This window comes from Pituophis catenifer, unplaced genomic scaffold (genome assembly GCF_029215685.1).
Source record: "Pituophis catenifer annectens isolate HBS135680 unplaced genomic scaffold, rPitCat1.0.hap2 SCAF_9, whole genome shotgun sequence".
In the NCBI taxonomy this organism is placed as follows: domain Eukaryota; kingdom Metazoa; phylum Chordata; class Lepidosauria; order Squamata; family Colubridae; genus Pituophis; species Pituophis catenifer.
In genome coordinates this window covers 10348695-10375484 of record NW_027256889.1, presented here as the reverse complement: position 1 = coordinate 10375484, position 26790 = coordinate 10348695, and the positions used below count along the sequence as shown (strand labels likewise).

The window sequence follows — 26790 nt, the reverse complement described above, 5'->3', positions numbered from 1 at the left end:
ACCTGAACTGTAGATCAGTGATTCATAATGTCTATGGAGATTCTCAGTCCTTCAAGTCATGGTTGCCCCATAGGTGCTTTTCTTCAAGAGGCAACTGGACTTTCTTTGTTTTTTTTTGAAGATATTTCGCTTCTCATCCAAGAAGCTTTTTCCGCTCTGACTCATTCTTCACCCCCACCATCCTGTCAGAGCGGAAGAAGCTTCTTGGATGAGAAGCAAAACGTCTTCAAAACCAGAAAGTCCAGTTGCCTCTTGGAAAAAAGCACCTTTGGGACAGCGTGTCAGGCTCCAAATAATGCATCCCTCATAAATCAAACTCCCAAGGCATAACTATTCCTCAAAGATCAAATTTATTTAGATACATCATATTGGCGCTACTGGTGAAAAGCCAGTACTAACGTTCCTGGGCTTTTCACTTCAATATAAGTTTTTAGTTTTTCCAGTTTCCAAAACATTGGTCACATTGTCCAACCAAGATGGGAGCTGGTTGCTCAGCGACATTTCTCCTCCGGTCAGCCAGACGGTGGAATGTGGTTGACTCATCAGCTAGGAATGATGTTTTGACTGAAGGCTCCATCCCACTCCAGCTCCAAGCTGTGTCAAGCTGAATTCACGCTAGGATGTCCAAGGAAACAGACAATCCCACACCCCAATCAAATTCAGGCTTGACACAGTGATTCTCATGTATTCTTCACCTTTTCTGGCCATGTACCCCCAAGACTTAACTCAAGATTTAAAACAGAACATTTCTTCAGATCTTCATGCCCCCCCCCCTGTGATGACATTGTGGCCCCCCCAGGGGTCCACAGACCACAGGTTGAGAATCTAGTGTAGATATACTGTCTCCTCCCACAACTGATAATATTCCATAGCATGCCAGCTCTGAACCTGAAGATACCATGTTTCCCTGAAAATAAGACCCTGTCTTATATTTTGTTTGAACCCCGAAATAAGCGCTTGGCCTTATTTTCGGGGAGGTCTTATTATTTTGGGGCCCATGGAGCAAGATGGGGCTCCTTTTGCCATCTTACCTGATTTCCAGCTCTGCGTTTAAATATTTTCGGGGGAGGCTTATTTTCGGGGGAGGCTTATTTTAGCGCATGCGCTCAAAAGCCCGATTGGGCTTATTATCAGGGGATGTTTTATTTTCGAGGAAACAGGGTAGTCATTGTTGGAAGGAACCACTGCATGTTAGTATCCCTTGGCTGTCCCTTGAACTCCATAAATAGCATTTGGAATTTAAAAAAAAAATAGGTGATTGGGTACCATTTGGTTTGCTGCTACCGCATGGTCTGTTGAACAAGCCATAATGTCCAGGTTTACACATACAGATAGACTTTGACTAACCACCACAGTGGAACCTAACATTTGTTTCTAAGCACGACAGTTTTAAAGTGAATTTTTGCCCCATTCTGCAACCTTTCTTGCCACGGTTGGTAAGTGAATCACTGTAGTTGTTAAGTTAGTAACACGGTTGTTAAGTGAATCTGGTTTCCCAGTTGACTTTGCTTGTCCGAAAAAAGGGATTGCATGACCCCAGGATACTGCAACCACCATAAATATGAATCGGTTGCCAAGCATCCGAATTTTGATTATGTGACCATAGGTAGGCTGCAATGGTCCTTAAGTATGAAAAATGGTCATAAGTCATTTTTCTCGGTGTGGTTGAAACTTTGAACGGATGTTGTAAATTGAGGGCTAACAGTAATGCTAGGCCAGGGGTCTGCAACCTTAAGCACTCAAAGAGCCATTTGGACCCGTTTCCCACAGAAAAAAACACCGGGAGCCACAAAACCTGGGTGGGTGTGGCCAACTTGATGTCACTCACTTCCACCAGTCACATGACCGCCCCCAGCCACGCCTACCCAGCCGGTCATTAGGACAGAGAACCAGTTGTTAAAAACCACTGGGAACCACAAAACCCTTTTGACATATCTCTCTCTCCCTCTCCCTCCCTTCCCCCTCTCTCCCTCTCTCTCTGTATCTCTCTATGTCTCTCTCTCTCTCCCCCTCTCTCTGTATCTCTCTGTCTCTGCCATGGCTGCTTCTCCATCCCCCATCGTCGCCCTTACCTTCTCAGGCCAGGCGAGGAATGACTGGGAGGGGAGGGCGAGGGGCAGGGACAGCCAGTGGTGGGATCACCCAAAGGGGCGCCACAGCAGAGGGCCCAAAGAGCCGCATGTGGCTCCGGAGCCGCAGGTTGCTGACCCCTGTGCTAGGCAGTTGACTGATGGGATTCACAAACCATATCAAATCAAAACCAAACACACATCCCTTCTCCTCCAAATTCTTTCTCTCTAGGATGCAGGGAGGCTGCTGTACATTGGCCAAAACGAATGGACTCATGTCAACTGTGCCATCTGGTCAGCAGAGGTCTTTGAGGAGAACGATGGCTCCTTGAAGAACGTACATGCCGCTGTGGCTCGTGGCCGGCAGATGGTGAGTTTGGGTCATTCCTGCTCTCCCCTCTCTGCTCTCCCCTCTTATTTGAAAGGGGAGCAAGAATGAGCCCTCTCCAGAGGAAGCACACCTTGAAATCCTTTTTGGCTTTATTACAGATCACTTTATCAGTGCATCCTGGTACATTTTGTACAGGATGTCAGTGTTATAATGTGGATTCTTGCGCCAGAGATGGGAGTGGCGGCCTCAAAACCAGAATTGTTATGTTAGATCTGTTGTTCAGACTAGATTTTCCAAGTCGGGTAACAGAGTAGTATCCTAGCCACTGGAAGATCTGCTCTGGGTTCCAACAGGAATGCTGGTGTAAATTCTGCCTGAGCCCCAAAGACTCAAAAGTGGATCAGAACAAAGGTGTAGTTCAGGGGTGAAATGCTCCCGGTTTGGACGATCCGGTAGTGATGGCGGCGGGCGGTTCGGAGAACTGGTAGCAAAAATCCCTGCAACCCCCCACCACCACCACCACCACCATGCCCAGTTGAGCCGCACAATCATCAGAGGCTCTTTTTTTAACTTTTAAAAGCATTTTTTCTACAACCTCTTCCGACGAAAAAATGCTTTTAAAAGTAAAAAAAAAAAAAGCCTCTGATGATCGCCCAGCTCATCTGGGATCGTCAGAGCGGCTTTTCAAAGCATTTTTTAAAAAGCCTCTCTGACGATCCCAGCTGAGTTGCCTGATCTGCAGAGAGGCTTTTCAAAGCATTAGAAAAAATGCTTTGAAAAGTTTTTTTTTAAAAAAAGTTAGCCACGCCCACCCAGTCACATTATCCCTCCCCACCAAGCCACACCCACAGAACCGGTAGTAAAAAAATTTACATTCCACCCCTGGTGTAGTTGTATCCAAAAGGCAGCATTTCAGTCTGAACAAAAGCAAAACTTGCACCCTCTGGGTGGGAGACCATTTTGAATCCTTCTATTTTCAGAGTCTCGACCTGGCACTATTAATCTTAAGAAGTTGAGTAGACCAGTGCTCCCCCCCAACCTCCAGTTCCGTGGAGAGAGATGTTTTCCTACGGACCAGAGGGGCCGTGGTTTCATGTGTTGCCTGCATCCTGTGGATGGGGCTTCACTTGTTTGCGTGGCCCGATTTCTGGCATGCTGCAGACTGGGGGTTGGGGACCCCTGGAGTATACTACAACAAGGTTCCCCCAACCTGTGGACCGCAGCCTACTACTGGGCCGTGGGCTATTTGCAACCGGAGCGTGTTTGCAGCAGGCGGTTGCACGCTTGTGAGCTGGCACGGGTGCTCGCAGCGGGTGCCAGCACTCAGCCCCACTTGCACTCGCAGTACGCATACGCGCCTGCCGCTCACACAAATGAAGCTGTGCGCGCGCATTTGCCCCTCACACAAAACCATTCCCTCTTTTCCCCTATCCCTTCCCCGCGTTAGGCCAACCCAGAAAAGTTGGGGAATCCTGGACTATGAGAGTGCCAATGCCATACCTACTTATGTAGCTGACTGGGCTTGCTTAACGATGTGGGAGAGATCGTGGGGAAAGGAGAGCGTGGCAAGCACAAGACGTCTGTGCTTAGATGTCTCCCTTGTTTGCACACACTACAAAAAAATAATTAGATGGCAGCAAACTGCTGGGCCTTTTACGTAGTTTTGGCCTGCTGTACTGACATGGCTACCTTGTCCTTGACCTCTCTCTCTCTCTCTCTTGCCTTCTCTTTTCCTGCTCCAGCGCTGTGAACACTGTCAACGCACTGGGGCCACAGTTGGCTGCTGCCTCTCTGCCTGTCTCAGTAATTACCACTTCATGTGTGCTCGCCTCTGCCATTGTACTTTCCAGGAGGACAAAAAAGTTTTCTGCCAGAAGCACGTTGACCTCCTGGATGGAACGGTAAAAGGGGGAGGGGGGGAGGGGCAGGAGAATTGCCAGGGGGAGGAGTGGACAATGCAGGAATTTCCATTAATGCTGGGTTTAAAAGGTCACAGCTGGGAGAGTTTCATCGCTTCCATCTGGCCTTTGAAAGCTGGAGGAGTGAGCTGGGTTTTCTAGAAGGTGTGCAATCTGCAAAGAGTGTGGCATTGGTGTGTGTGTGTGTGTGTGTGTGTGTGTGTGTGTGTGTGTATGTATATGTATGTATGTATACCGGTGACACAATTATGAGTAAGCGGTGTATGAAGCTGTCATTCTGCCTTCCCTCTAGGAGATCGTCGCTGAAGATGGGTTTGACGTCCTACGGCGGGTCTATGTCGACTTTGAGGGAATCAGCTTCAAGAGGAAATTTATGGTGGGCTTGGAGCCGGATACCATCCACATGATGATAGGTACTTGAGGGGAGACGAACGAGCAGCGGGTGGGCTAAGGAAGCCTTGGGATCCAGAGTTAGATGAGCTTTTACTTCTCCCATAAGGTGGAGGTTCTCGTGATAGATGTGGGAATGAATTTAAAGGCTCAGAGGTAAAGAAGGCCTGATCTGAAAATGTCTCTGCAGCCCTCGTGTTCATGCCTCCTGTTCTGGCAGTGCTCATCCTCAGATTGCGTAGAAGCAAAACGGGGCCATACCTGAGAACATTGCATGCTGGAGGAGGTGCAATTGTTTCCGAAAAAAACAGGTTCCACTCCCTAGTAGTCCTTTTTTTTTTTCCACATGGAAATTAATGGACACTGGTTGACATCGCTGGAATTAGAATTAAACCTGGTCTTGGTGGCTTCCATGGCTTTATATGTATAGGAACAGGTGGATGAGAATATGAAAGGAAACGTTTTCTCCAAGGGCTGCACTGAGAGCCAGGCTGGTGTCTTTAAGTGAGCCCTGGTGGGCACAGTGGTTAGAATGCAGTATTTCAGGCCTACTCTGCTCACTGCCAGGAGTTCCATCTTGACTGGCTCAAGGTTGACTCAGCCTTCCAGTCTTCCGAGGTTGGTAAAATGTGGACCCAGATTGTTGGGGGCAGTAGGCTGACCCTGTAAACCACTTAGAGTGTGTTGTAAAACACTGTGAAGCGGTATATAATTTACTAAGTGGTATTACTCCCTAGTGCTGCATAACGGGATGAGCTCCCAACACTTGTCCCAGCTTCTGCCAACCTAGCAGTTCGAAAGCACGTCATGCCGGCCACATGACCACAGAGACATCTTCGGACAGCGCTGGCTCTTCGACTTTGAAACGGAGATGAGCACCGCCCTCTAGAGTCAGGAACGACTAGCACATATGTGCTAGGGGAACCTTTACCTTTACCTTATTACTAGTAATATCTAGAGGAGAACAGAAAAGAAGTTCTTCTCTGGAGAAGTTCCTCAATTATGGAATGGCATTCTGAAAGATGCACCATATTGTTTCAGGATAAAATATTTTCATTTGGGCTTTTCAAACTACTCTATTTATGGCAAGGGGCATGCTTGAGTCCCTCTTGATTTTATTGTATGTGGCTTGGCCCTTTAATATTTTAACGATTTTTAAATTTGTGTGTCATCTATTCCTGAAGTCTCTTTTTAGACCACAATAGTCTCACAAATAGAACAGTCCCCAAATATTGTAAGTAAACGGATAGATCCCTTTAAATACCTGCCTGGGATTATACCCCTTCACCCCTACTTTCAGTTCTCCGCTATCCAGAATTATTTTTCAGGTGGCTTTTGTTTAATTTTGTGGGTGGGGGGCATTAAATTCATGTTGCAAAATGAACAAAATTCATTTTGTGGGAAGGCGAGGGGGGGAGGGATTGGGGTCTCCATTGCATATGGGGAGAGGCTAACTCAACATCCGTCTTGGCATCTTTGGATAAAGCTAGGATGCTGGCCAGCCTTCCCCCCCCAACCCCCCGAGAGTCTCTCCCAACAAGTGCAGGCAGTGTTGAGTAGCATGACAGAGGGCTCCGACTCTGTTGAAGACTGCTTCCTATGTTCTTTTTGCAGGAAGGGCTGTAGCTCAGTGATAGAGCAGCTGATTTGCATGCAGAAAGTCCCAAGTTCAGTCCCATCAAATCTCCAGGTAGGGCTGGGAAAGTCCCCTGCCTGACACCTTGGAGAGCGTCTGCCAGTCAGAATAGACAATACGTAGCTCGATGAACGAGCGGCCTGGCTCTCCACCAGGCAGCTGCTTTCTCTCTTTGTATTTGCCCTGCAGCATTTACCATCATGACTAGTCTGAGGTAGAAAGCTCTCGCCCGTTCTTCTCATTCTGCCCACCCACCCCATTTATTTCCATGGGCCACCACCCTCCGGGACTTCCTTGGGGGCGAGCCCCATGGAAAACCAGAAACTCCCACAGCAAGAATTTCACAGGGACTTTTTGCCCAATTGGCGAAGCGTGTTGGATTCTTCTCCTGCTTGGCAAGCCTTGACGGCTTCTCAAATCTTATCTCTGCTGCCAGGCTCCATGAAGATCGATAGCTTGGGGATGCTGACGGACTTGTCTGAATGCGAGGGACAGCTTTTACCTGTCGGCTACCAGTGAGTATCTACTTCCGAGTTGCTGTTTGCAGTGACACGTTCCATTCTTTAGTGGGGTCCTAAGAGAGCCAGAGTTTTGACATCGGGGTTGTATGCGCATGCATATGCTGTGGTCACGTGTCTGTGTTTTATGACAGTTTTGCCAAAAAAAAAACCTAGCATTTACTTGGCTTGCTTAATGACTGCCGTAACAAAAGGTCCTAAAATCAGGTCAGTCACCTTTTATGACTACAATGGGTATGCTCCATTATGGTCATAATTCGAGGACTACCTGTATAGCAAATGTGTTAGCTAAAGCGGCTTCTTCACCCAACCTCTAAAAAGCTCCCTGAATGGCCACATTAGCTAGAATGCTGTGAGGTGGAACCATAGAGAGCCACGGTGGCGCAGTGGTTAGAGTGCAGTACTGCAGGCTACTTCTGCTGACTACCGGCTGCCTGCAATTTGGCAGTTTGAATCTCACCAGGCTCAAGGTTGACTCAGTCTTCCGTCCTTCCGAGGTGGGTAAAATGAGGATCCAGATTGTTGGGAGCCATAGGCTGACTCTGTAAACCACTTAGAGAGGGCTTTGAAGCATTGTAAAGCGGTATATAAGTCTAAGTGCCATTGCTATTGCTATACACCTCCAGAGGGTACCAGGTTGGAAAAGGGTGAGTGTCCTTTTAGACATGGAAAGGCATACCTCTGGTAGCATTTGATGGGATATTTTTTTTTTCCTAATGGAATCAGACCAAGATTTTATTTTATTTTTTTAATTCTTCCCCTTCCAATTTTGTGGCATGTTGGAGATCCTTATTTTTTTTAAGCACTTTAAGCTTGTCTTGGAACAGTGGTGGCAAACCTATGGCACACATAACAGAGGTGGCACTCAGAACCCTCTCTGTGGGCACACGCGCCATCGCCCCAGCCCAGCTCCATCGTGTTTCTCCCACAGGGGGCAGAGAGGGAGGGAGGGAGGGAAAGAGAGAGAGAGGGAGGGAGAGAGGGGAAGAGAGAGAGAGAGAGACAGAGAGAGGGAGGGAGGGAGGGAAAGAGAGAGAGAGGGAGGGAAAGAGAGAGTGAGGGGAAGAGAGAGAGAGAGAGACAGAGAGAGGGAGGGAGGGAGGGAAAGGGAGAGAGTGAGGGGAAGAGAGAGAGACAGGGAGGGAGGGAGGGAAAGAGAGAGAGAGGGAGGGAAAGAGAGAGTGAGGGAAAGACAGAGAGAGAGACAGAGAGGGAGGGAGGGAGGGAAAGAGAGAGGGAGGGAGAGAGAGGGGGAGGGGAAGAGAGAGGGAGAGAGAGGGAGGGGAAGAGAGAAATGACATTACAAAAGTTTTTCTGTTTTATTGTTGCTAAATGCAATATTTCAAAAGCAGAAAAAAAAATGAAGGGGCATAAAAGTGCATTTATCACGTTTTACTTAGAACAATTAGCTGAACTCTGCTGTGTTTATCATTATTTTAGGTAGTAAAACCTCAGTATTCAGGTTAAATTGCCGTGTTGGCACTTTGCAATAAATAAGTGGATTTAGGGTTGCAGTTTCGGCACTCGGTCTCTAAAAGGTTCGCCATCGCTGTTTTAAGAGCTTAAAACGAGCTTAAGGCTCGATTATCACATTGAATCATTTTGCAGGATCTTTTAAGAATTATTTTCTTTCTCTCCTGACGGCAAGGAAACCTCGCTACAAAATTTCAGCGATAGTATTTATGGGCTTGTTAGGGATTTGCAGGTTGCCCACCTTTCTCTAAGCAGGAAGGTGCCTGACTCCTAGGCCTCCTGCCACTTAGACGAGAAGGTACAGAGATCTTTTGCTTCCTTCTGAACATATCCCCATCAGATGTTCCAGATTATATTGGAGCACAGTGGATGCCCGTAAGCGGTGCGGCTATACATGCCGGGTCCTGGAATATCGGCCAAAGCTGAGCCAAGAAGAGCCAGATGCCTCAGGAATGCAGGAAGAGAACCACACTATTGTGCACAGCCCTGCTGCCCCTGTAGGTAAGTCTGATCTGGGCCGTTCCTCCCCCCCCCCCCCCCCCGAGACTTATTTTGCATTTTACTTTTCCATCTCAATGCAGTAATGCGACAGAGGATTTTCTGCATCCCTTAACGAGGGGAGACAGAGGATTGGAGTCAGCTCAACAACTCATTGGATAGTTCTGCAGTCCTTCCACCTCCTAGATTTCTCAACCCTGGGAACTTCTAAGATGTCTTATTGGACTGTCCCTTCTCCTCCTCCTCCTCCTCCTCCTTATACTCCAGTGAATTAGGGAAGCGTCTGCCTGACTCCCTTCCAGATATCTTCTTGTATGGATAGAAGATAATATTAGTACCGTGCAGGGTGGATAAAAATCAATGATTTTTTTTAAAAAATCAAAAAAATCGGATTTTTTTTATTTAAATTGGATTTTTTTGATTTAAATCAGATTTTTTTTATTTTTATTGAATTTATTTTAGTAAAAAACTTTTGGGGTAAAAATCTATCGTAAGATAGTTTTCTATTTAAGATACATAAATAATTTAGTTTATTCAGCATGAAATGGAGCTTAGTTATGTAGCACAAGGCTGTATATTCTGCAACACTGGGACTATCGGTGAGTCAACAGCGGGTCAAAGGAGTAGCAGAGATGACAGTTGCTCTTTAAAAATTATGATTTAAATCGAGTTGATTTAAATCAAGTCTTTTTACTAGTGATTTAAATCATGATTTAAATCGACTCGATTTAAATCAAATCCACCCTGGTACCGTGTTTCCTTGAAAAATAAGACTGAGTCTTATTTTCTTTTGGGTCCCAAAATAGGCACTGGGGCTTATTTTCAGGGGGTGTCTCATCCCTTCCTCCCTCCCCCCATGTACAGGAGGCCCACTTCTTCTGCTTGCTCACGGTGGGGCAGGAGGCTGGCTGTGCAGGCTCTTAAGTAGGGCTTATTTTGGGGGTAGGACTTAACATTAGGCACATACATAAAAACCCGGCTAGGGCTTATTTTCAGAGAAACAGGGTAGCTGAGGGTTGAACTGTGGAGTCCGTGGTGCTCTCGGAGTTTGGTGGTTTTCTGACAGAGGTTACATTACCAAACTATTTTTTTAAAAATCTTTTTATTATTTTTTTTAATTCATAAACATTTTGAATACAGTGTATCATCAGGGTATATCATTTCCAAAAGAAAAACAAAGGAAAGGCATTAAAAAGTATTGACATATATCAGAGGTCTTCAAACGTGGCAGCTTTAAGACTTGTGGACTTCAACTCCCAGAATTCTCCAGCCAGCTATGCTATGCTGGCTGGAGAATTCTGGGAGTTGAAGTCCACAAGTCTTAAAGCTACCACCTTTGAAGAGCTCTGACATATATATTGGTAACGGTAGTAATAATGTAACAGAGTAATTTACCTCAACTTCTCTTTATATTGGCGTATTTATAATTCTATTAAATATATTGACACATGTATAGTTATAAACCATCTTTAATTCAATAATAAGATAATAACATATTATAAGATAAGATGATAAGATAAGATAAGATAATAACAATAATCTTCCTTCATCTAACCTAGTTTCATTACCAAACTTGATAACGTCATCAGTGCCTTAACATTCTCTTGTTGTTCTGGACTTGGCTTCAGCCCATTTTGGCTAAGCTTCTTGCACATTTCTGCCAAAGATACCTTCATTACTCTCTACACTCCCATCAGCCAGATTTGGAGTGGCATCATAAACCTGGAGGTTTTATTATCCTGAACTTACAAGTAACACGTCGCTAATAAAAGTCTGGTTAAGGCCCTCACCCCTTAGCCATTTCAGGTCCCTGGGTTCTACTGCTTCTGGTTTCTACTTCTGACATGTTTTCTGTTTTCAGACCCTAACCTCAGAGACAAGCCACTTCAGGAGGCACCTTCTCCTGTGCCACCACTGGAACGCCACTCTCCAGCACAGAACCCAGGACCTCTGCCACCTCCAGAGCCTGCTGTCTCCAAGCCTAAACCTCTCACCGGAGCTCGCATCAAAGTGCCCAACTACTCCCCTACCCGCCGGCCCCTAAGCGGGGTGTCGTCCCGCCCGTTGCCTTCTCCCGGTGGGTACTTGGCAGTCCACATCCATAGGGTGTGGATCACGCAATTACAAAATCAAGGGTTGGCTCTTGAACCAACTCCTGGGACAAAACAATTCACAGAGAGGTAGCACAGAAGTGGTGGGGGTCTCTTTCAGGGGTGAAATGTAAAATTTGTTACTACTGGTTCTGTGGGTGTGGCTTGGTGCGGAGGGGTAATGTGACTGGGTGGGCGTGGCCAACTTTTTTTAAAAAAAACTTTTCAAAGCATTTTTTCTAATGCTTTGAAAAGCCTCTGCCGATCAGGCAACTCAGCTGAGATCATCAGAGAGGCTTTTTAAAAAATGCCTCTCTGCCAATCAGGCAATTCAGCTGGGATCGTCAGAGACTTTTCAAAGCATTTTTTTTAACCACCTCTTCAGCCAAGAGGTTGCAGAAAAAAATGCTTTGAAAAGCCTCTGACGATCCCAGCTGAGCTGCGCGATCATCAGAGGCTTTTTTTTTCCTTTTAAAAGCATTTTTTCATCGGAAGAGGTTGTAGAAAAAATGCTTTTAAAAGTTAAAAAAAAAGCCTCTGATGATTGTGCGGCTCTGGTGGGGGGGTGGCGCAGGGATTTTTGCTACCGGTTCTCCGAACCACCCGTTGCCATCACTACCGGATCGGGCAATCCGGTCTGAACCGGGAGCATTTCACCCCTGCTCTTTTTCCTTTTTAGTTTTCCGATTGACTTGGATTCATTAATCACGTTAGACCACAATCCAGGGTTGGTTGCATGTGAAACACAACGCTAGGCTCAACCCATCCCAAATGTAGGAGACGGGATGGCAGAACCTGGAGGTGGAACGAAAAGGGGAATCAGCCTAAAATCTCTACATAGCTGTAAGAGAACTAAATCCAGCCCTTTGCTGTTGACCCTGATCTAACTCTTAACAGTGTCACGCAGGCGTAAATACTACTATAAATGTCCCCACTGAAGTGGGGGGAAGAGTTGAAAACTGGGGTGATAGGTTGGGGGTTTGTGTCCACAGCACATTCTTGACCAGGAGAGATCCCAGCAGCCAATGCACCTTCGCTCTTCTTAACACCTCCTTTTTTTCCCTCTTTTCCTCCCCTGTTTTGCAGGAAGCGCATCATCCATGTCCCATCATATCTTGACTGTGGGTGACCCCGACTTCCCTCCTCCGCGCCGCACACAACGCCTCAGCCCCATGTCACCTAGCAGCAACTCTCGTCCCCGCCGGTCCCCTCTCCCACCCCAAGCCCCTGCTAGCAGGACTAGCCCCCCCAGCACCTCTCTCAGGGCAATGCCACCTCTCCCAGACTACCCCACAGCTGGGAACGGCTTCAGGCATCCTTCTACCTCAGCCGGGTGTGATGAGCAGCGGCCCGTAGCTACCTCACCCCCTCCCTCGTCCCCCCCTGTGCCGCCAGAGCTGGCCTTTGAGCTCAATGTCTCCGACTTGGAATTTGACGACAGCCTTCTGGATGAGCCTTTCCAGGAAGAAGAGTTGGGAGGGCCACGGACATGTCCCCCTTCACCCAGCCTGGGCCTGCCCCAGTTAGATGGGCTGGGCGACGGCGAGAGTGAGGAGGAAGGAGAGGCCGGCCGCTACTTCCGCTTCCCGCGTACGGTGGTAACCCGAGACCCACCTCTGCCGCCTTACCCGCTGGACCTCCCTCTGCCCCATATCCACCAGCTGGATGGCATAGACGATGGCACTGACAGTGAGGCGGACGCAACGGGGGGACACCCTTCCACCAAGGGCAAGCAGCCCGAGCCGAGGGTCGAGCGAGAGCTGGCTGGCCCCACTCCAGCTCCAGAGGACTTGCCCTCGGACATCGTGGACTTTGTGCTGAAGAACATGGATGCCCCCGAGAGCAAGGCCAGCCCACCTTCTTGCCTCAGCCCGATGCCCCTGCCACTGGCACCTCCTACCTCTGCCAGCCTCAACGGCACTGAGTCAGCCCATCCCAGCCCTGCTCCGGATCCAGTTCCAACCTTAACCCTCAGTTGTGCCCAAGTGCCCTCCACCCCTGAAGTGACGACAGTGCTGGGACCTGAGGCACAAAAGTCCAATTCCAGAATCATTCTGGTGAACAAGCTGGCCCAGGTGTGCATGAAAGTTCAAGGCGAGGAAAGCCCATTGGCCACTCAAGACGGGGAGCAGGCTTCCAAACCAAACCCCACACCGATGTCCGCTGCTCCCAACCTTGGCACGGTCATTCTGCGGGCACCTCTGGGCCTGACTCCTAACCCCTTGCCCACTTGGACGATCCGGGGCCCGGTACTTAGCATGGTACCCATGATGAACGTGATGGGCACCACATCTCAGGCTGTTGGTGGTGGGCAGCTGGCACTGAGTACCCCAGCTCTGGTGACACCTTCCCTGGGACTCCAGCAGACTTGTCTTCTTCAGCCTGTCGCCATGAATTCTGGCGTGCTTAGTATCCCTGGCTTGGTGTCTTTGCCCAGCCCTCGCCCAGCCATCCGGGTCAAGAGAGTTTCCACCTTTGTCGGAAATGTGCCCGTCAAGAAGATGAAAGTGGATGGAGTTAATGAGGAGGAGCTCCCTCCTGTATCCCCAACAGTTACTCCTGATCACTTGGCAAATAATTGCATTTCTGGCAGTACAATGGGTTCTGGGTAAGTATAGGCATCTTAGCTATCCCTTTTCTGTTTCTCCCATGTTAATTACATAGAAGTTGTGTTGAAATCCAAAACCACACATGGTTTTGTAACCAAGACCCAGCAGATCAAGGAGAGCATGCTACAATAGCAGTGAAATTTTTTACTACCGGTTCTGTGGGCATGGTTTAGTGGGCGTGGCTTGGGTGTGGCGGGAGAAGGATACTGTAAAATCTCCATTTCCACCCTACTCCAGGGGCAGGTTACTGCAAAATCCCCATTTCCTCCTGATCAGCTGGGACTCGAAAGGCAGAGAACAGATGGAGGCGGGGCCAGTCAGAGGTGGTATTTACCAGTTCTCCGAACTACTCAAAATTTCCGCTACTGGTTCTCCAGAACTGGTCAGAACCTGCTGAATACCACCTCTGTACAATAGCGGTGAGAGCCATGTTTCCAGATGTCCATCTTCTCTGAGCTCAATGCTAGCACAGTGTTAAATCTAGCATCTAGCTTAGTGTCCAAACTTGGCAAATATTAAGATCTGTGGACTTCAACTCCCAGCTGGCTGGGGAATTCTGGGAGTTGAAGTCCCCAAATCCTAAACTTGCCCATGAACACCCCTGGTCTAGACACTATCATTTTATAGTGTTGACTATAAAGGTTGACTCAGCCTTCCATCCGTCCAAGGTGGGTAAAATGAGGACCCAGATTGTTGGGGGAGTGATATGCTGACTCTGTAAACCACTTAGAGAGGGCTGTTAAGCACTGTGAAGCAGTATATAAGTGCTAAGTGCTATTTTAATATAGATACAACAGGGGTTGGTTTTTTTCTTTTTTGCAGTTCCATCTAAAGTTATCGCCATGTCTAACACCAGATTTCCTTACATATGGTTTTTCTTTAAGATATTAAGTATTCTGCCACCATCCCAAAATAACACCAGACAAAGCCATTCTACACATAATAATCTTGAGTTTAGATGGTCCTCAAGGAGGAGATGCATGGAGAAAACTAGGATTCAGAAATAGGTACCAGTGAATAATGCCCATCCTACCAGCTTGGACTATTTTCGATATATCTGGTTTCTTCCTTGTTTTGTAGTTCCAGTTCGCTATTTAACGGGAATAAAGCAGTAGCTTTCTAGGATTAAAAACAATCCTAGTGTGAGAAATCTAGTGATTGGGTGGCAGATTCCACCAGAGCCATGGTGGCGCAGTGGTTAGAATGCAGTATTGCAGGCTAACTGCCCACTGCCAGGAGTTCAATCCTGACCGGCTCAAGGTTGACTCAGCCTTCCATCTTTCCAAGGTGGGTAAAATGAGGACTCAGATTGTAAACCGCTTAGAGAGGGCTGTGAAGCACTGTGAAGCGGTATATAAGTCTTAAGTGCTATTGCTATTAGCTTTTGCACTCAGCTTGTTTGTGGGCACAGTTTATCCCAAATCCAAAAGGCAGCTAACTGCACAAATAACATTAAAAGATAGGAACAGGATAAAAATACAAAGAATAGCTTAGACTCTATGCTTTCTTGATGATCGGGGATCTAGAACAGGGCTCTCCAACCTTGGCAACTTTAAGGCTTGTGGACTTCAACTCCCAGAGTTCCTCAGCCAGCAAAGCTTCATTGTTTGAAGGAAGCTCAGCTAGAGTTGCAAGGATTTTCTAGATGCTTTTATTTGATTTTGATCTCATCAAGAGCCTGTTAACCTTCCTTTCATTTTTCCCTCTGTTCATTTTTGTTTTTGATGCCGTGATGGTGGCATCAAGGTGGCACACAGTGCCCTCTCTGATGGCATGCAAGCCGTCGCCCCAGCTCTGCTGTGCATGCGCGCACACCTCCCGCTGGCCAGCTGGTCTTTGGGTCTCTGCCGCACATGCGCATGGGGAGGGGCGCATGCACATTGCATTTTGGGGGTTCGGGCACGCACACGCTTTGGGCATTGGGTTTGGAAAAGGTTAGCCATCACTGCTCTAAAGGAATCAGGAGTTGGGTACTCCCCCGAATATTCAGTTTATAAATAAAAATCTCTCTCTTCATGGTGGAGGAACAAGTGATAACTAAATGGAGACACTTTTATTACGTGTCTTTACAGCTTTCTTTCTTTTTTCTCTCTCTCTCTCTTCTAAATCATAAATGGTCTTGGAACCAATTTTGGGGAAGAGAACCTATTTATGTTTTATGTTAGTAAAGAGAATGCGTCGGGAAGGTTTTCCATTCCAGTGGCGTATACAAATTTCTTCTATCACAATATAAACCAATTTTTAAACATCGGGGGGGGGGTGTGTGGAATGTAGGAAACCCCAATTCCCAGTCACCTTGATCTCTCAGTCAGCTACTGGGTGTTGGGAGCCTTAGTTGCTCGCAGCTGCATGATTGGCTGAAGACAGCTACACCATCAATCAGCGTCAGTATCAGCAGCCTTGCAGAAATAACTAAATCGCATTGGTTTCCCTCGCACAAGTGTCTACAGGTAGTCCTCGACTTACGACCACCATTGAGCCCAGAATTTACGTTGCTAAGTGAGAAATTTGTTAAGCAAGTTTTGGCCACGTTGAACGCCTTTTTTTGCCCCTTTTATTATAAGCGAATCACCGCAGTTGTTCAGTTAGTAACAGGATTATGAAGTGAATTCTGGCTTCCCTGTTGACTTTTGCTTGTCGCGAAAGGGGATCACATGACCCCAGGATACCGCGGCCATCATAAAGATGAACCAGTTGCCAAGCGTCTTAAAATTTTTGATCACGTGACTATGGGGACGCTCCGATGGTCGTACGTCACTTTTTTCAGTGCCGTTGCGGTCCCTAAATGAACTGTTGTAAATCGAGGACTACCTGTATTTATGCAAGCGTGTGTGCATGCGTATGTTATGTATTGAAATGGCCCCTTTGCCCTACAGCATTGGGAGGGTACGGATGAAGACGCCCACAACAAAGGGCGTCCTAAACCTGGATGCATTCAAAGAGGAGACGAGCATCGTCAGCGAAAACGAGCTGTAAGTGTATTGGCTTCAAGCTATAGGAACTCTGGCGTTTGCTTGCTTGCTTGTTTGTCGACCCTTAATCTTTCATTTCCGATGTCTCTGCAGGTCTCCGATGGAACATTCTCCTTCCTTGGCAGCGTTGCATTCCCATCCTGGATCCCCGGAGCAGATCCAGAAGTCTGTGCTGGAACACGTCTGGCATAGATACGCAGGTAGAGCCCTCTGGCTTACATCCGGTTTAGTGAAAGGGCTCAAGAAATTGTTGGGAGGCTCTTGATTCATTCTTGATAAATATATCCAAGGACACTCGCATCAGTCTTCGTTATGGTCCTACACCAGCATAAATTCAAAAATAAAATGGCAAGTTTTACCTAACCCCTGGGGATAACCAGCCTAATGTGGAAATTATCGTATTTTTCGGACTATAAGACGCACTGGAGAATCAGACGCACCAAGATTTGAAAGAGGAAAACAAGAAAAAAAAAAGTTTTTGGCTCCCACGCGTCTGGTTTTTGCCCTCCCCAGCCTCCAGGAGCACTCTGCAGGCCTCCCAAACCCTCTGTGCATCCCGTTTTTGTCAAAAACAGGCCCGTTTTTGGCCTCCCAAACCCCCCATGCGTCATGTTTTTGCCCTCCCCAGGAGCACTCTGCAGACCTCCCAAACCCTCTGCGCATCCCGTTTTTGGGACAAACCGGCCTGTTTTTGGTGAAAATGGGGCGTGTGGGGCGGGGTTTCAGGAGGCCAAAAATGTCTGTATTCGGCGTATAACCAACATTTCCATCCTCTTTTAGGGGGGGAAAAGTGTGTCTTATACTCTGAAAAGTATGGTACATGGAGGTCTGAGAATTGAAATCCCTATTTGCTCGTAAAATTTAATGGGTAGTCCTGAAACTGCCATTCAGCCTAACCAGTGTGTATCCTCTTGGACCCACCTTGTGCCTCCTTCACACACCCCATTCACCCTCCCCAATCCTCACTATGCCTCTGTGACCCTCACTGTGCCTCCTTCCACTCTACTTTCTTTGCATTCCTCTGCACCCCGGCCTCACCACACTGCCCTCACCCAGAATCAGCCACTCACCTCCCTGCCATCCTGCTTGCAAGCCATCTGGGACCTTCAATTTCCTGTCTGCTTCCCCAATGATTTGCCTATGGGGAAGCCAGCAGGAAGTTGCCTTGCCTAGCAATTGTGGGATTCAGTTAACGACAGCAACGGGACTGCAGGGATTTCTGACGCTAAGCAACGCAGTCGTGCTTTGCAATCACATCACTTAGCAACGGAAGGGATGCTCTGCAAGTTGACCTTATGCTTTGTGAGATGACAGTTCTTGGCAAGCCACTTTTTTTTATCAAAAGATCCTTGAGTTTTCTTATTTTTCCCTCTGCTCTCATATATAAGTAGTCCCAGTTCATTCACCTTTTGCAATTTTCTGACAAGCAAAGTCAATGGGGAAGCCAGATTCACTTAACAACGGTGTGGCTAATTTATCCATTGCAGTGACTTACTTAACAACTGTGGCAAGAAAGGTTGCAAAATGGGGCAAAACTCCACAGTGACAGAAATGTTGGGCTCAATTGTGGTCGTAAGTCGAGGAATACCTGTATTTTTTGGCCCTTCCGTGTTCCATTCCATTATCCAAGATCTTGACACAGGAAATCTCCACAGAGTATACAAAAAAAAAAAAAAAAAAACCACCTCGATTTGGGCCTCTCTTTTGCCTCTAGGAGATCTGTCCAGCTCAGACGAAGACAATCTGAAACAGGAGGACAAAGAAAATGAGATGCCCCGGAAAACGCAGCCCCACTTGTGCTTTGAGATCACAAGCGAAGATGGCTTTAAAGTGCAGGCTGACAGCATTGATGGTGAGGAGGAAACCAACCTTGGCAGAATTCCTTTTAACTGTTCTCTTGGGTGCTCTGTACCGCCTGCAAAGCTCCCTCAATAATGGTGGATTACTACGGATGGGTTGAATTTTCTTGGGGTGCTGGTGGAAGTCAAGGGAGGCTTGCTTGAGAATCCTTTGGAGTTCCTAGAAGTGTTCTGGCCTAGGCTTCCCCAGCAGCACGAAGCCTAGTCCTTGTCCCGATAAACCCCTTTTATTTAATTTACAGTGAATTCCTCTCCAGCAAAGTCTTCCCTCTCCCACAGTCTTTCAAGATAGTTCACAAATACCGACCTTTATCAGGCTTGGAGAGTGGCCAGGCCGATATCTTTCAGACTCCACACTGTAACCGACAATACTTGGCAAGAATGCAGGAACAGATCTTCACCCAAATGAACTAATTGTCTTCTGCAAACTCCCCTCCCCTTCGCTCTTTATTCCCTATAGGAGTGGCGTTACTCCTGAGTCGACCCTTGTTCCTTAGCTATTCCCTTCTGGCAGTTCTGCGCATGCGCACAATGGGAACAGGCTCCAGCTGTTCTTCTGCCTCACTGATGTCCGATTCTGAAAGCACCTGACAACTGTCAGATGGCCCTGCCCCATCTCTGCCTCCAACACAAAGCCGTTGTCAGAGCCGTCCCCAGACTCCAGGACTGGCCCATGTTCCTCCCCAACCTCCTCACTGTTCGAATCTGCTGCCAGATCCACTGGCCGCTGGTGGGCCACAACAAGAAGTACCCCAAGTCACCCTCTGCCGATCCCCTTACATTGATAGGCGATTACATTTGCAGTGAATTGTCTCTCCTAATATAATAATTCATTTGTTGTTGTGCTTAATGACCCCGTAATCCCTTGTGGGGTGGAGTCGGTGAAACTGAATGGAGCTGGGTGTTTACTGGCCAGATGCCCTTCCTGTCACCAATGTGGAGTTTTTGCAGCAGTTAAATTCTCATTGTGTCCAGAGAGAGAAGTATCAGCCTCTACCTAGAATCGAACTCAAAGCCTCCTGATTGTGAGGCAAGAGCTCCACCTCTAGGCCAGCGCACCACTCAATATAATAATTCATTTGTGTTCTGTCTATATTCAGGTGCCTGGAAAGCAGTGATTGAGAAGGTCCAGGAAGCTCGCACCAATGCTCGGCTCAAACACCTGTCCTTTGCAGGTAATAAAAGTTCTATACTGGTTGGGATTTTTCAGCGTTTTCCGTTTGAAGGGAATAAGCTAGAGGAGGGAAAGGTAGATTAGCATAGCTTCAGGCTTTTTTCCTGTGCAAGCAGGACTTCTTGGGATCAGACCTGGGTGCTGAATTGCACGCACCTATTTTTCCTTACAGGAATGAATGGAGTGAGAATGTTGGGGATGCATCACGATGCTGTCATCTTCCTGGTGGAGCAGCTGTACGGTGCCAAGGCCTGCCACAAATATAAATTCCGATACCACCAGCATGAAGGCGAGGAAGAGGAGCTGCCTCTCAATCCTCACGGTTGTGTCCGGGCTGAAGTTTATGTCAGGTGGGCGAATAACTTTCCTTTTTATTTGGTACAGGGTAATAGCCAATACAGGTACTCCTTGACTTAGGACCATAATTGGGGCTGGAAAATTCAACGTTAACTGGACTGCATTTTGCTGCAGCCGTTAAGCGAGACATCACATAATTAGGATTTGCGACCTTCCCGGCCAGCTTCTCCATTGTTGTAAACCAGCGGAGAAAGTTGCAAATTATAATCGTGTAAACCTGGGACAGTGCCGTTATCATAAATATGTGTTGTGTTCCACCAGTGGCCAGCGGATCTGGCAGCATATTCGGACAGTGAGGAGGTTGAGGAGGAACATGGGCCAATCCTAGAGTCTGGGGAAGGCTCTGATGAGGGCTCTGCGTCAGAGGCAGAGATGGGGCCAGGGCTGTATGCCAGCTATCAGCTGCCTTCGGAGTCAGACATCAGTGAGGCAGACAAACAGCTGGAGCCTGTTCCCAGTGTGCGCATGCTCAGAGTTGCCAGATGAAGGGAACAGCTAAAGAACAAGGGTCGACTTGGGAGTAAGGCCACAGGTGGACGATGAATGGGTCCTCCCAGAGGGAATAAAAGAGGAGCGAAAGGGGAGTGAGCTTTTGCAGGAAACAGTTTGTTCGGTTGGTCAAGGAGTGTGAAGATCTGTCCGTGAATCTCAGAGACTCTGTGCCAAGTCTTTCCTTGCACAGCACTGCACTTTGGAAAATATTTACATGGCAGCTTTCCAAGCTAGATAAGGTCTGTAGTCATAAATTCACCTTTGAAAGACTGTTTGCCAGGCCTTTGCTGAAGGTGAATGAGAGGAATTCACTGTTTGTTTAATAAAAGGGGTTTTGTCGCGACCAGGAATCTGCTTTGTGTTTTTTGGGGAAGTCTAGGTCAGAACAATACGAGCCAGTTGCCATGCACCCAGATTGTGAACACTGGCCACCAGAATGCTGCTACGGTTATAAGCGCAAGCACTGGTCATAAGTCACCTTTTTCATGTGGTTGTAACTTCAAGTGATTGCTAAGTGAATAGTCATAAGTCGAGGACTACCTGTACTTGAAGCCTATGCAGCGATAGAAAGGGGTTCCTGATCCAGTAGATTTGGAAAGCAGGCTAGAATGCGTGAGAAAAAGCAATCGAAAGGACAGAGAATCCATTTGGGTTCTGAACAATCCTCTATTCCTTCTTCTTCAGGAAATGCACCTTTGACATGTTCAACTTCTTAGCATCTCAGCATCGTGTGCTTCCTGAGGGTGGCCCTTACGATGAAGAAGAAGATGAAGTGCAGCTGAAATCCACCAGGTAAAGAGGCCCCCTCGGTTTCATTGTCCTGGAGCTGTAGTAGACATCATATCAACTGTTCCGATTCTTGTTTTGGGTAATGTCATGTTGTGTACAACCAAGACAGCTCGATTCACACCATCAGACTTATAGAAAGGAGAAAAAGGAGGTTATGTTACAGAAAACTTGGCAACTGGGTTTTAAATATTCCATTTGTCTTAAATTTGTTAGGATGAAAATCCCTTGATCTTCTTACTAACCACTTGTTAGCAAGTTAATTATTAGTACAGAGTTTCCTAATAAAGAAGGAATGTGTTAATGTTTCAGATTTGACAATTTTGCAATCTCCCCCTCCCCCCCCCACCCCAGATTTTATGGCATTCATTATAGACACAGATTTATTCATGAGAGCAACTATTGAAATCAGGTTAATTAACTCTTAGATTTCTGATTTCAATAGAGCTGCATGATAGTTTATAATTAGACCTGGATTGAGCCCAATATCTATTACTATAAAGATAAAGGTTCCCCTCGCACATATGTGCTAGTTGTTCCCGACTCTAGGGGGCAGTGCTCATCTCCGTTTCAAAGCCGAAGAGCCAGCACTGTCCGAAGACGTCTCCATGGTCATGTGGCCGGCATGACTCAATGCCAAAAGTGCATGGAACACTGTTACCTTCCCACCAAAAGTGATCCCTATTTTTCTACTTGCATTTTTTATGTGCTTTCAAACTGTTAGGTTGGCAGAAGCTGGGACAAGTAACGGGAGCTCACCCCGTTATGCGACACTAGGAATTTGAACCGCCAAACAGCCGACCTTTCGATTGACAAGCTCAGCGTCTTAGCCACTGAGACACCGTGTCCCTTTCTATTACTATAGAACCTGAAAAATCCCAATTACTGATGAGATATGAAACATGTAAAGTGTTTTTTCTTCTTTAGCCAATAAAACTAAAAGCCTGAATATCCTGTATCCCTAAGAACAATCTTTCGTCACATCTGTACAAAAGTATTGCTCTAAAAGGGGGGGATATTTCCTGCCCAAAATCTTATTTATTATTTATTTATTTATTAGTTTGATTTATATGCCCTCCTTCTCCGGAGACTCAGGGCGGCTTACAATGCATTAAGCAATAGCCTTCATACTTTTGTATATACCTGCTTAGTAAGGCTTTTGCCCGCCCCCCCCGCCCCGCCCCAGCGGTGTTCTATTTTATGCCTGTTCACAAGATCCTATATAATAGCTTTGAAAGAGCCAATCATATGCTGTCTGGTTTAAGGCCTGATCTGATTTATTATATCTTAGGCGAGCCACCAGCTTGGAGCTACCCATGGCCATGAGGTTTCGGCACCTGAAGAAAACTTCCAAAGAGGCTGTGGGAGTGTACAGGTAATGCTTAAAAGGGATCACAGAATATAGAGTTGGAAGGGACCTTGGAGATCTTCTAGTCTAGCCCCCCCCCAAAAAACAAAACAAAAAAAAAACAGGATACCTATACCATTTGAGGCAAATAGTTGTCCATTCTCTTCTTAAAAACCTATAAAATTGTTATAGCACCCACAATTTCTGGAAGCAAATTGATCCACTGATTAAATTGTTCTAACTATCAGGCAATTTCTCCTTAGTTCTAGGTTGGCTCTTCCCTTGATTAGCTCCCATCCATTCCTTCTTGCCCTGCCTTCAGGCGCTTTGGAGAATAGGTTGGCCCCGTCTTCTTTGTGGCAGCCCCTGAGATAGTGGAAGACTGCTATCGTATCACCCCTAGCCCTTCTTTCCATTAAACTAGACCTATCCAATTCCTGTTCTTCATATATTTTAGCCTCCGAATCATCACTTGTTTAAGTCTTCCAGACAAAGTGCAGGCAAAGCTGTGTCCTGTCATTTTGTTCCAGGATCTCAGAGAGCAAAAGTCCTACCAACTCCCCGGGTTCATTCGTATCCCCTCCATTAGTTTTCACCTGTCCGATGTTCTCTCCATTTTAGGTCAGCCATCCATGGGCGGGGCCTGTTCTGCAAGCGCAACATTGACGCGGGTGAGATGGTGATTGAGTACTCCGGCATTGTCATCCGTTCGGTGCTCACCGATAAGCGTGAAAAATACTACGACAGCAAGGTACGCTGATGAAGAAAGGGTAAAGGAAAAAGGGATGCATGCTGGGAAGGAAGTATCATGGTTGCCAGCTTGTCCCAAAAATGCTTTTTCAAAAGACAACTGGACTGTGTTTCTTCCTTGAAGACATTTTGCTTCTCATCCAAGAAGCTTCTTCAGTTCTGACCTCATGAACTTCCTTTATTTGTTCCCTGAAGATGTTTTGCTTCTCACCCAAGAAGCTTCTTCAGTTCTGACCTCATGGACTTCCTTTATTTGTTCCTTGAAGATGTTTTGCTTCTCATCCAAGAAGCTTCTTCAGTTCTGACCTCATGGACTTCCTTTATTTGTTCCTTGAAGATGTTTTGCTTCTCACCCAAGAAGCTTCTTGGATGAGAAGCAAAACATCTTCAAGGAACAAAGAAAGTCCAGTTGCCTCTTGAAAAAGCACCTTTGGGACAACCACGATCTGGATGACTGAGAATCTCCATAGACGTGATGCCAACTTGTTCTCCTCTTAGCTCTGTTGGGTGCTTGATGTTCTCTGAGCACACTTCTCTTCCTGCAGGCATTTATTATCAAATTAGGTAACCTTATCATCGCAAGCTTGTGGTTCCCCATTCAAACTTTCTGTCCCTTGGGCTGAACTCATTTCCAACTCTTCTCCTCCTTCACGAGGACTAGGGCCCCAAATTCTCCCCAACCAAGAATCCAACAACTCAACCCTGAGCTCCGTGGATTCTCCAATTCGAAGCCCCTCTTAACTCTCCTTTCCTTCCTTGCAGGGCATTGGATGCTACATGTTCCGCATTGATGACTTTGATGTGGTGGATGCCACGATGCACGGCAACGCCGCCCGTTTCATCAACCACTCCTGCGAGCCCAACTGCTACTCGCGCGTCATCCACGTCGAAGGCCAGAAGCATATTGTCATTTTTGCCCTGCGCCGGATCTTCCGGGGTGAAGAACTCACCTACGACTACAAGTTCCCCTTCGAAGACGCCGGCAGCAAACTCCCTTGCAATTGTGGAGCCAAACGCTGCCGTCGTTTCCTCAATTAAAGAGTGGTCCCTCACCTGGCTTTCCAGATCCATACGCTTGCCCAGTCTTTTCCCGGTGTCCGCGGGTGTCCGGGCCAAGTGGATGGAAGGGGAGCTTAATCATGGCATAACTTTTTGGCGGGCTGCCGCATTGCTGACTCATCCCTTTAATTCCTTGAAGCGTGTGACTCCAAGGGCCTCAATCATCTCCAAAGAGCATCAGGGATGCCCGTGTTGTGGGTGATGAGGGAAAGCTCTTAGCGGCAGCTCGGTCCTTTTTCTTTTCTTTTCTTTTTCTTCTTGTGGCTTGAAATTATGAGATGCAGAGATCCAGGGCAAAAATGTGGGAAGAATCACCTCTTATTTGTGCCCCCCTTCTGCTTCATAGACCTCTTTCCCTTCCTCCTCTTCTTCCCCCCCAGCACCTCCCCAATCCTGTGGGGCGAGAACAATCTTTTATTTTGTACTTTTAAATTTTTGTGGTTTTTTTTTCCTCCTTCCTCCAAGATGATCCTCTGTTTTAAAGAAGAAGAAAAAAAATACATCAAACCCAGGAGGATGTAAATAGTTGTACAAATTTCTAAACCTGTTTATTTTCTATGCACTTTTTTTATTTAAGATGCTCAGTCAACTCAGACGGAAAAGGGTTGGATTCTTGTTGGTATAATTTTAAATAAAAAGCAATTTTGACACAAGATTGTGTCCTCCGTGGCTTCGGTTGCTTTAAATTTCAGGATGAAGGAGATTGTGTATCCTCCAAGTGTGAATGTAGAACAAAACCTCTCTGCAGAGGGACAATGACAGTTCTGTGATTTAAGGAACTTTCCTTGGTTATAACAAAATTGAAAATGCAGGTAGTTCCCAACTTGCGACTGTAATTGAACCTGCTGTTTACAGTGACTGTTGTGAATTAAGTTAGTGTGTGAACATGCACAATTTTACAACCTTTTTTGCTGTGGTTGTTGACGGGTAGTATTCACTTACCTTCCCTACCGGTTCGCAAATGTGAGCGCGTGCGCGATCTCGCTTCGCTTGCCTGCGCCCCATCCACGCATGCACCCAGCCTTCTGCGCATGTGCTTTGCTGGCGCGCCTGTCTTCCGCGCATGCATCCAGCCTCAAAAACATGCCTAAATAGGGTGGCATAGAGCCGGGGGAGGGGTCCACCCACAATTTCTGCTACCGGTTCAGGTGAACCGGTCCGAACCGGCTGAATTCCACCTCTGGTTGTTAAGTGAACCCGTTGTTCACTATGGGGTGTTTTTCCCCAGAAACCAGAAGTAAACACCAGTTTCTGGCAAAAAGATTATAAACTACGGTCATGTAACTGCGGGACACTGCAAAAGCTGTGCTGTAAATGCGGACTGATTGCTGAGCGCCCAAAATGCAGCCAGAAGAAGAGCATAGATATTGGATCTTCAAATTCAGATCAAAAGAAGCTTTTTCTGGGTCTGTTGTAGCTTTGTACAGTTGATAAGCGATCAGTTGTAAATCGAGGATTACCTACTGAATTTTCTCAAGTAAGCCTCAATATAATTGCTGCCTGAAAGTACTTACAATGTCCTCCTTCCACTAAATGCAGCTGACCAGACAAGCCTTGTTTGAACTGGCTTCTCTAGGTTGTTTCCCCTAAAAAGAAAACCCTCGGAGCAATGAGCCAGGATTTTAAAGAATTCAGACATTACGAGCCACACAAACTCAAGTGACATACAGTTGTACTTCCAAACATTTTTGTACAACCGGGCTGGCATTTCCACATTACTTGGGAACATAGGTACATATCCTCTCTAGTACTAGCTGGCTGGGGAATTCTGTGAGTTGAAGTCCACAAGTCTTAAAGAGTTGCCAAGGTTGGTCAGGCCTGATGTACTCCCACCTTTCCCAAGTTCTGAATGTATTGCAACGTTCATCACAACTGGCAAACTAGCATTGCTTTGACCACATTTGGAGTCAAAGGTTAAGGCATACTATTGAGAAGTAGCAGAGGCAAGGCACAGGCAGGGAGGTTGAAAAAAAAAGAACACAATGGCAAAACAACAGCTTCCACAACCACGCCAAGTGCAATGACCACATGCACACTCAGCAACATCACACAAGCAGTAGTACCCGGGTTGTAGCACTGATGCGACTGATACTGCTCCCGAAAGACACTATGGCAGCCTTTGCGAGGTGTCATTGCAAAGGTCAGCATTTGGACTCTGCAGACACACATGTGACAAACTCCTTCCACAGGGAATCATAAAAACTGCAGGGTTATAAAAAGTGGAGATTTTACCTTCATTTTTAGATGAGCCTTGGTAGCACAGTGGACTAATGCACTGTTATTAACATCTGCTTGCAATTACTGCAAGTTCGAATCTCCCCAGGCTCAAGGTTGACTCAGCCTTCCATCCTTTCTAAGGTAGGTAAAATGAGGGCCCAAATTGTGGGGGCAATAAGCTGACTTTGTATAAATACACAAAAGTATGAAGGCAATTGCTTAACGCATTGTAAACCGCCCTGA

General features: G+C 46.8%; 1 protein-coding gene across 2 annotated transcripts in view; it reads left to right on the top strand.

Moving 5' to 3' along the window:
* Positions 1 to 24973, top strand: part of KMT2B (lysine methyltransferase 2B) — a 79809-nt gene extending 54836 nt beyond the window's left edge. Inside the window, exons 22-37 of one of the 2 annotated variants that reach the window (XM_070950124.1) lie at positions 2302 to 2439; positions 4143 to 4301; positions 4612 to 4732; positions 6782 to 6860; positions 8677 to 8837; positions 10696 to 10911; positions 12011 to 13532; positions 16410 to 16505; positions 16599 to 16705; positions 18220 to 18357; positions 19465 to 19539; positions 19711 to 19888; positions 21072 to 21179; positions 22465 to 22548; positions 23143 to 23272; positions 24034 to 24973. In XM_070950124.1, coding sequence (XP_070806225.1) covers positions 2302 to 2439; positions 4143 to 4301; positions 4612 to 4732; positions 6782 to 6860; positions 8677 to 8837; positions 10696 to 10911; positions 12011 to 13532; positions 16410 to 16505; positions 16599 to 16705; positions 18220 to 18357; positions 19465 to 19539; positions 19711 to 19888; positions 21072 to 21179; positions 22465 to 22548; positions 23143 to 23272; positions 24034 to 24309 — 3588 coding nt within the window. In that variant the 3' untranslated portion in view covers positions 24310 to 24973. The remainder of the gene's footprint in view (positions 1 to 2301; positions 2440 to 4142; positions 4302 to 4611; positions 4733 to 6781; positions 6861 to 8676; positions 8838 to 10695; positions 10912 to 12010; positions 13533 to 16409; positions 16506 to 16598; positions 16706 to 18219; positions 18358 to 19464; positions 19540 to 19710; positions 19889 to 21071; positions 21180 to 22464; positions 22549 to 23142; positions 23273 to 24033) is intronic. The other variant, XM_070950125.1, reaches the window with a different exon arrangement.
* Positions 24974 to 26790: the final 1817 nt, after the last annotated feature.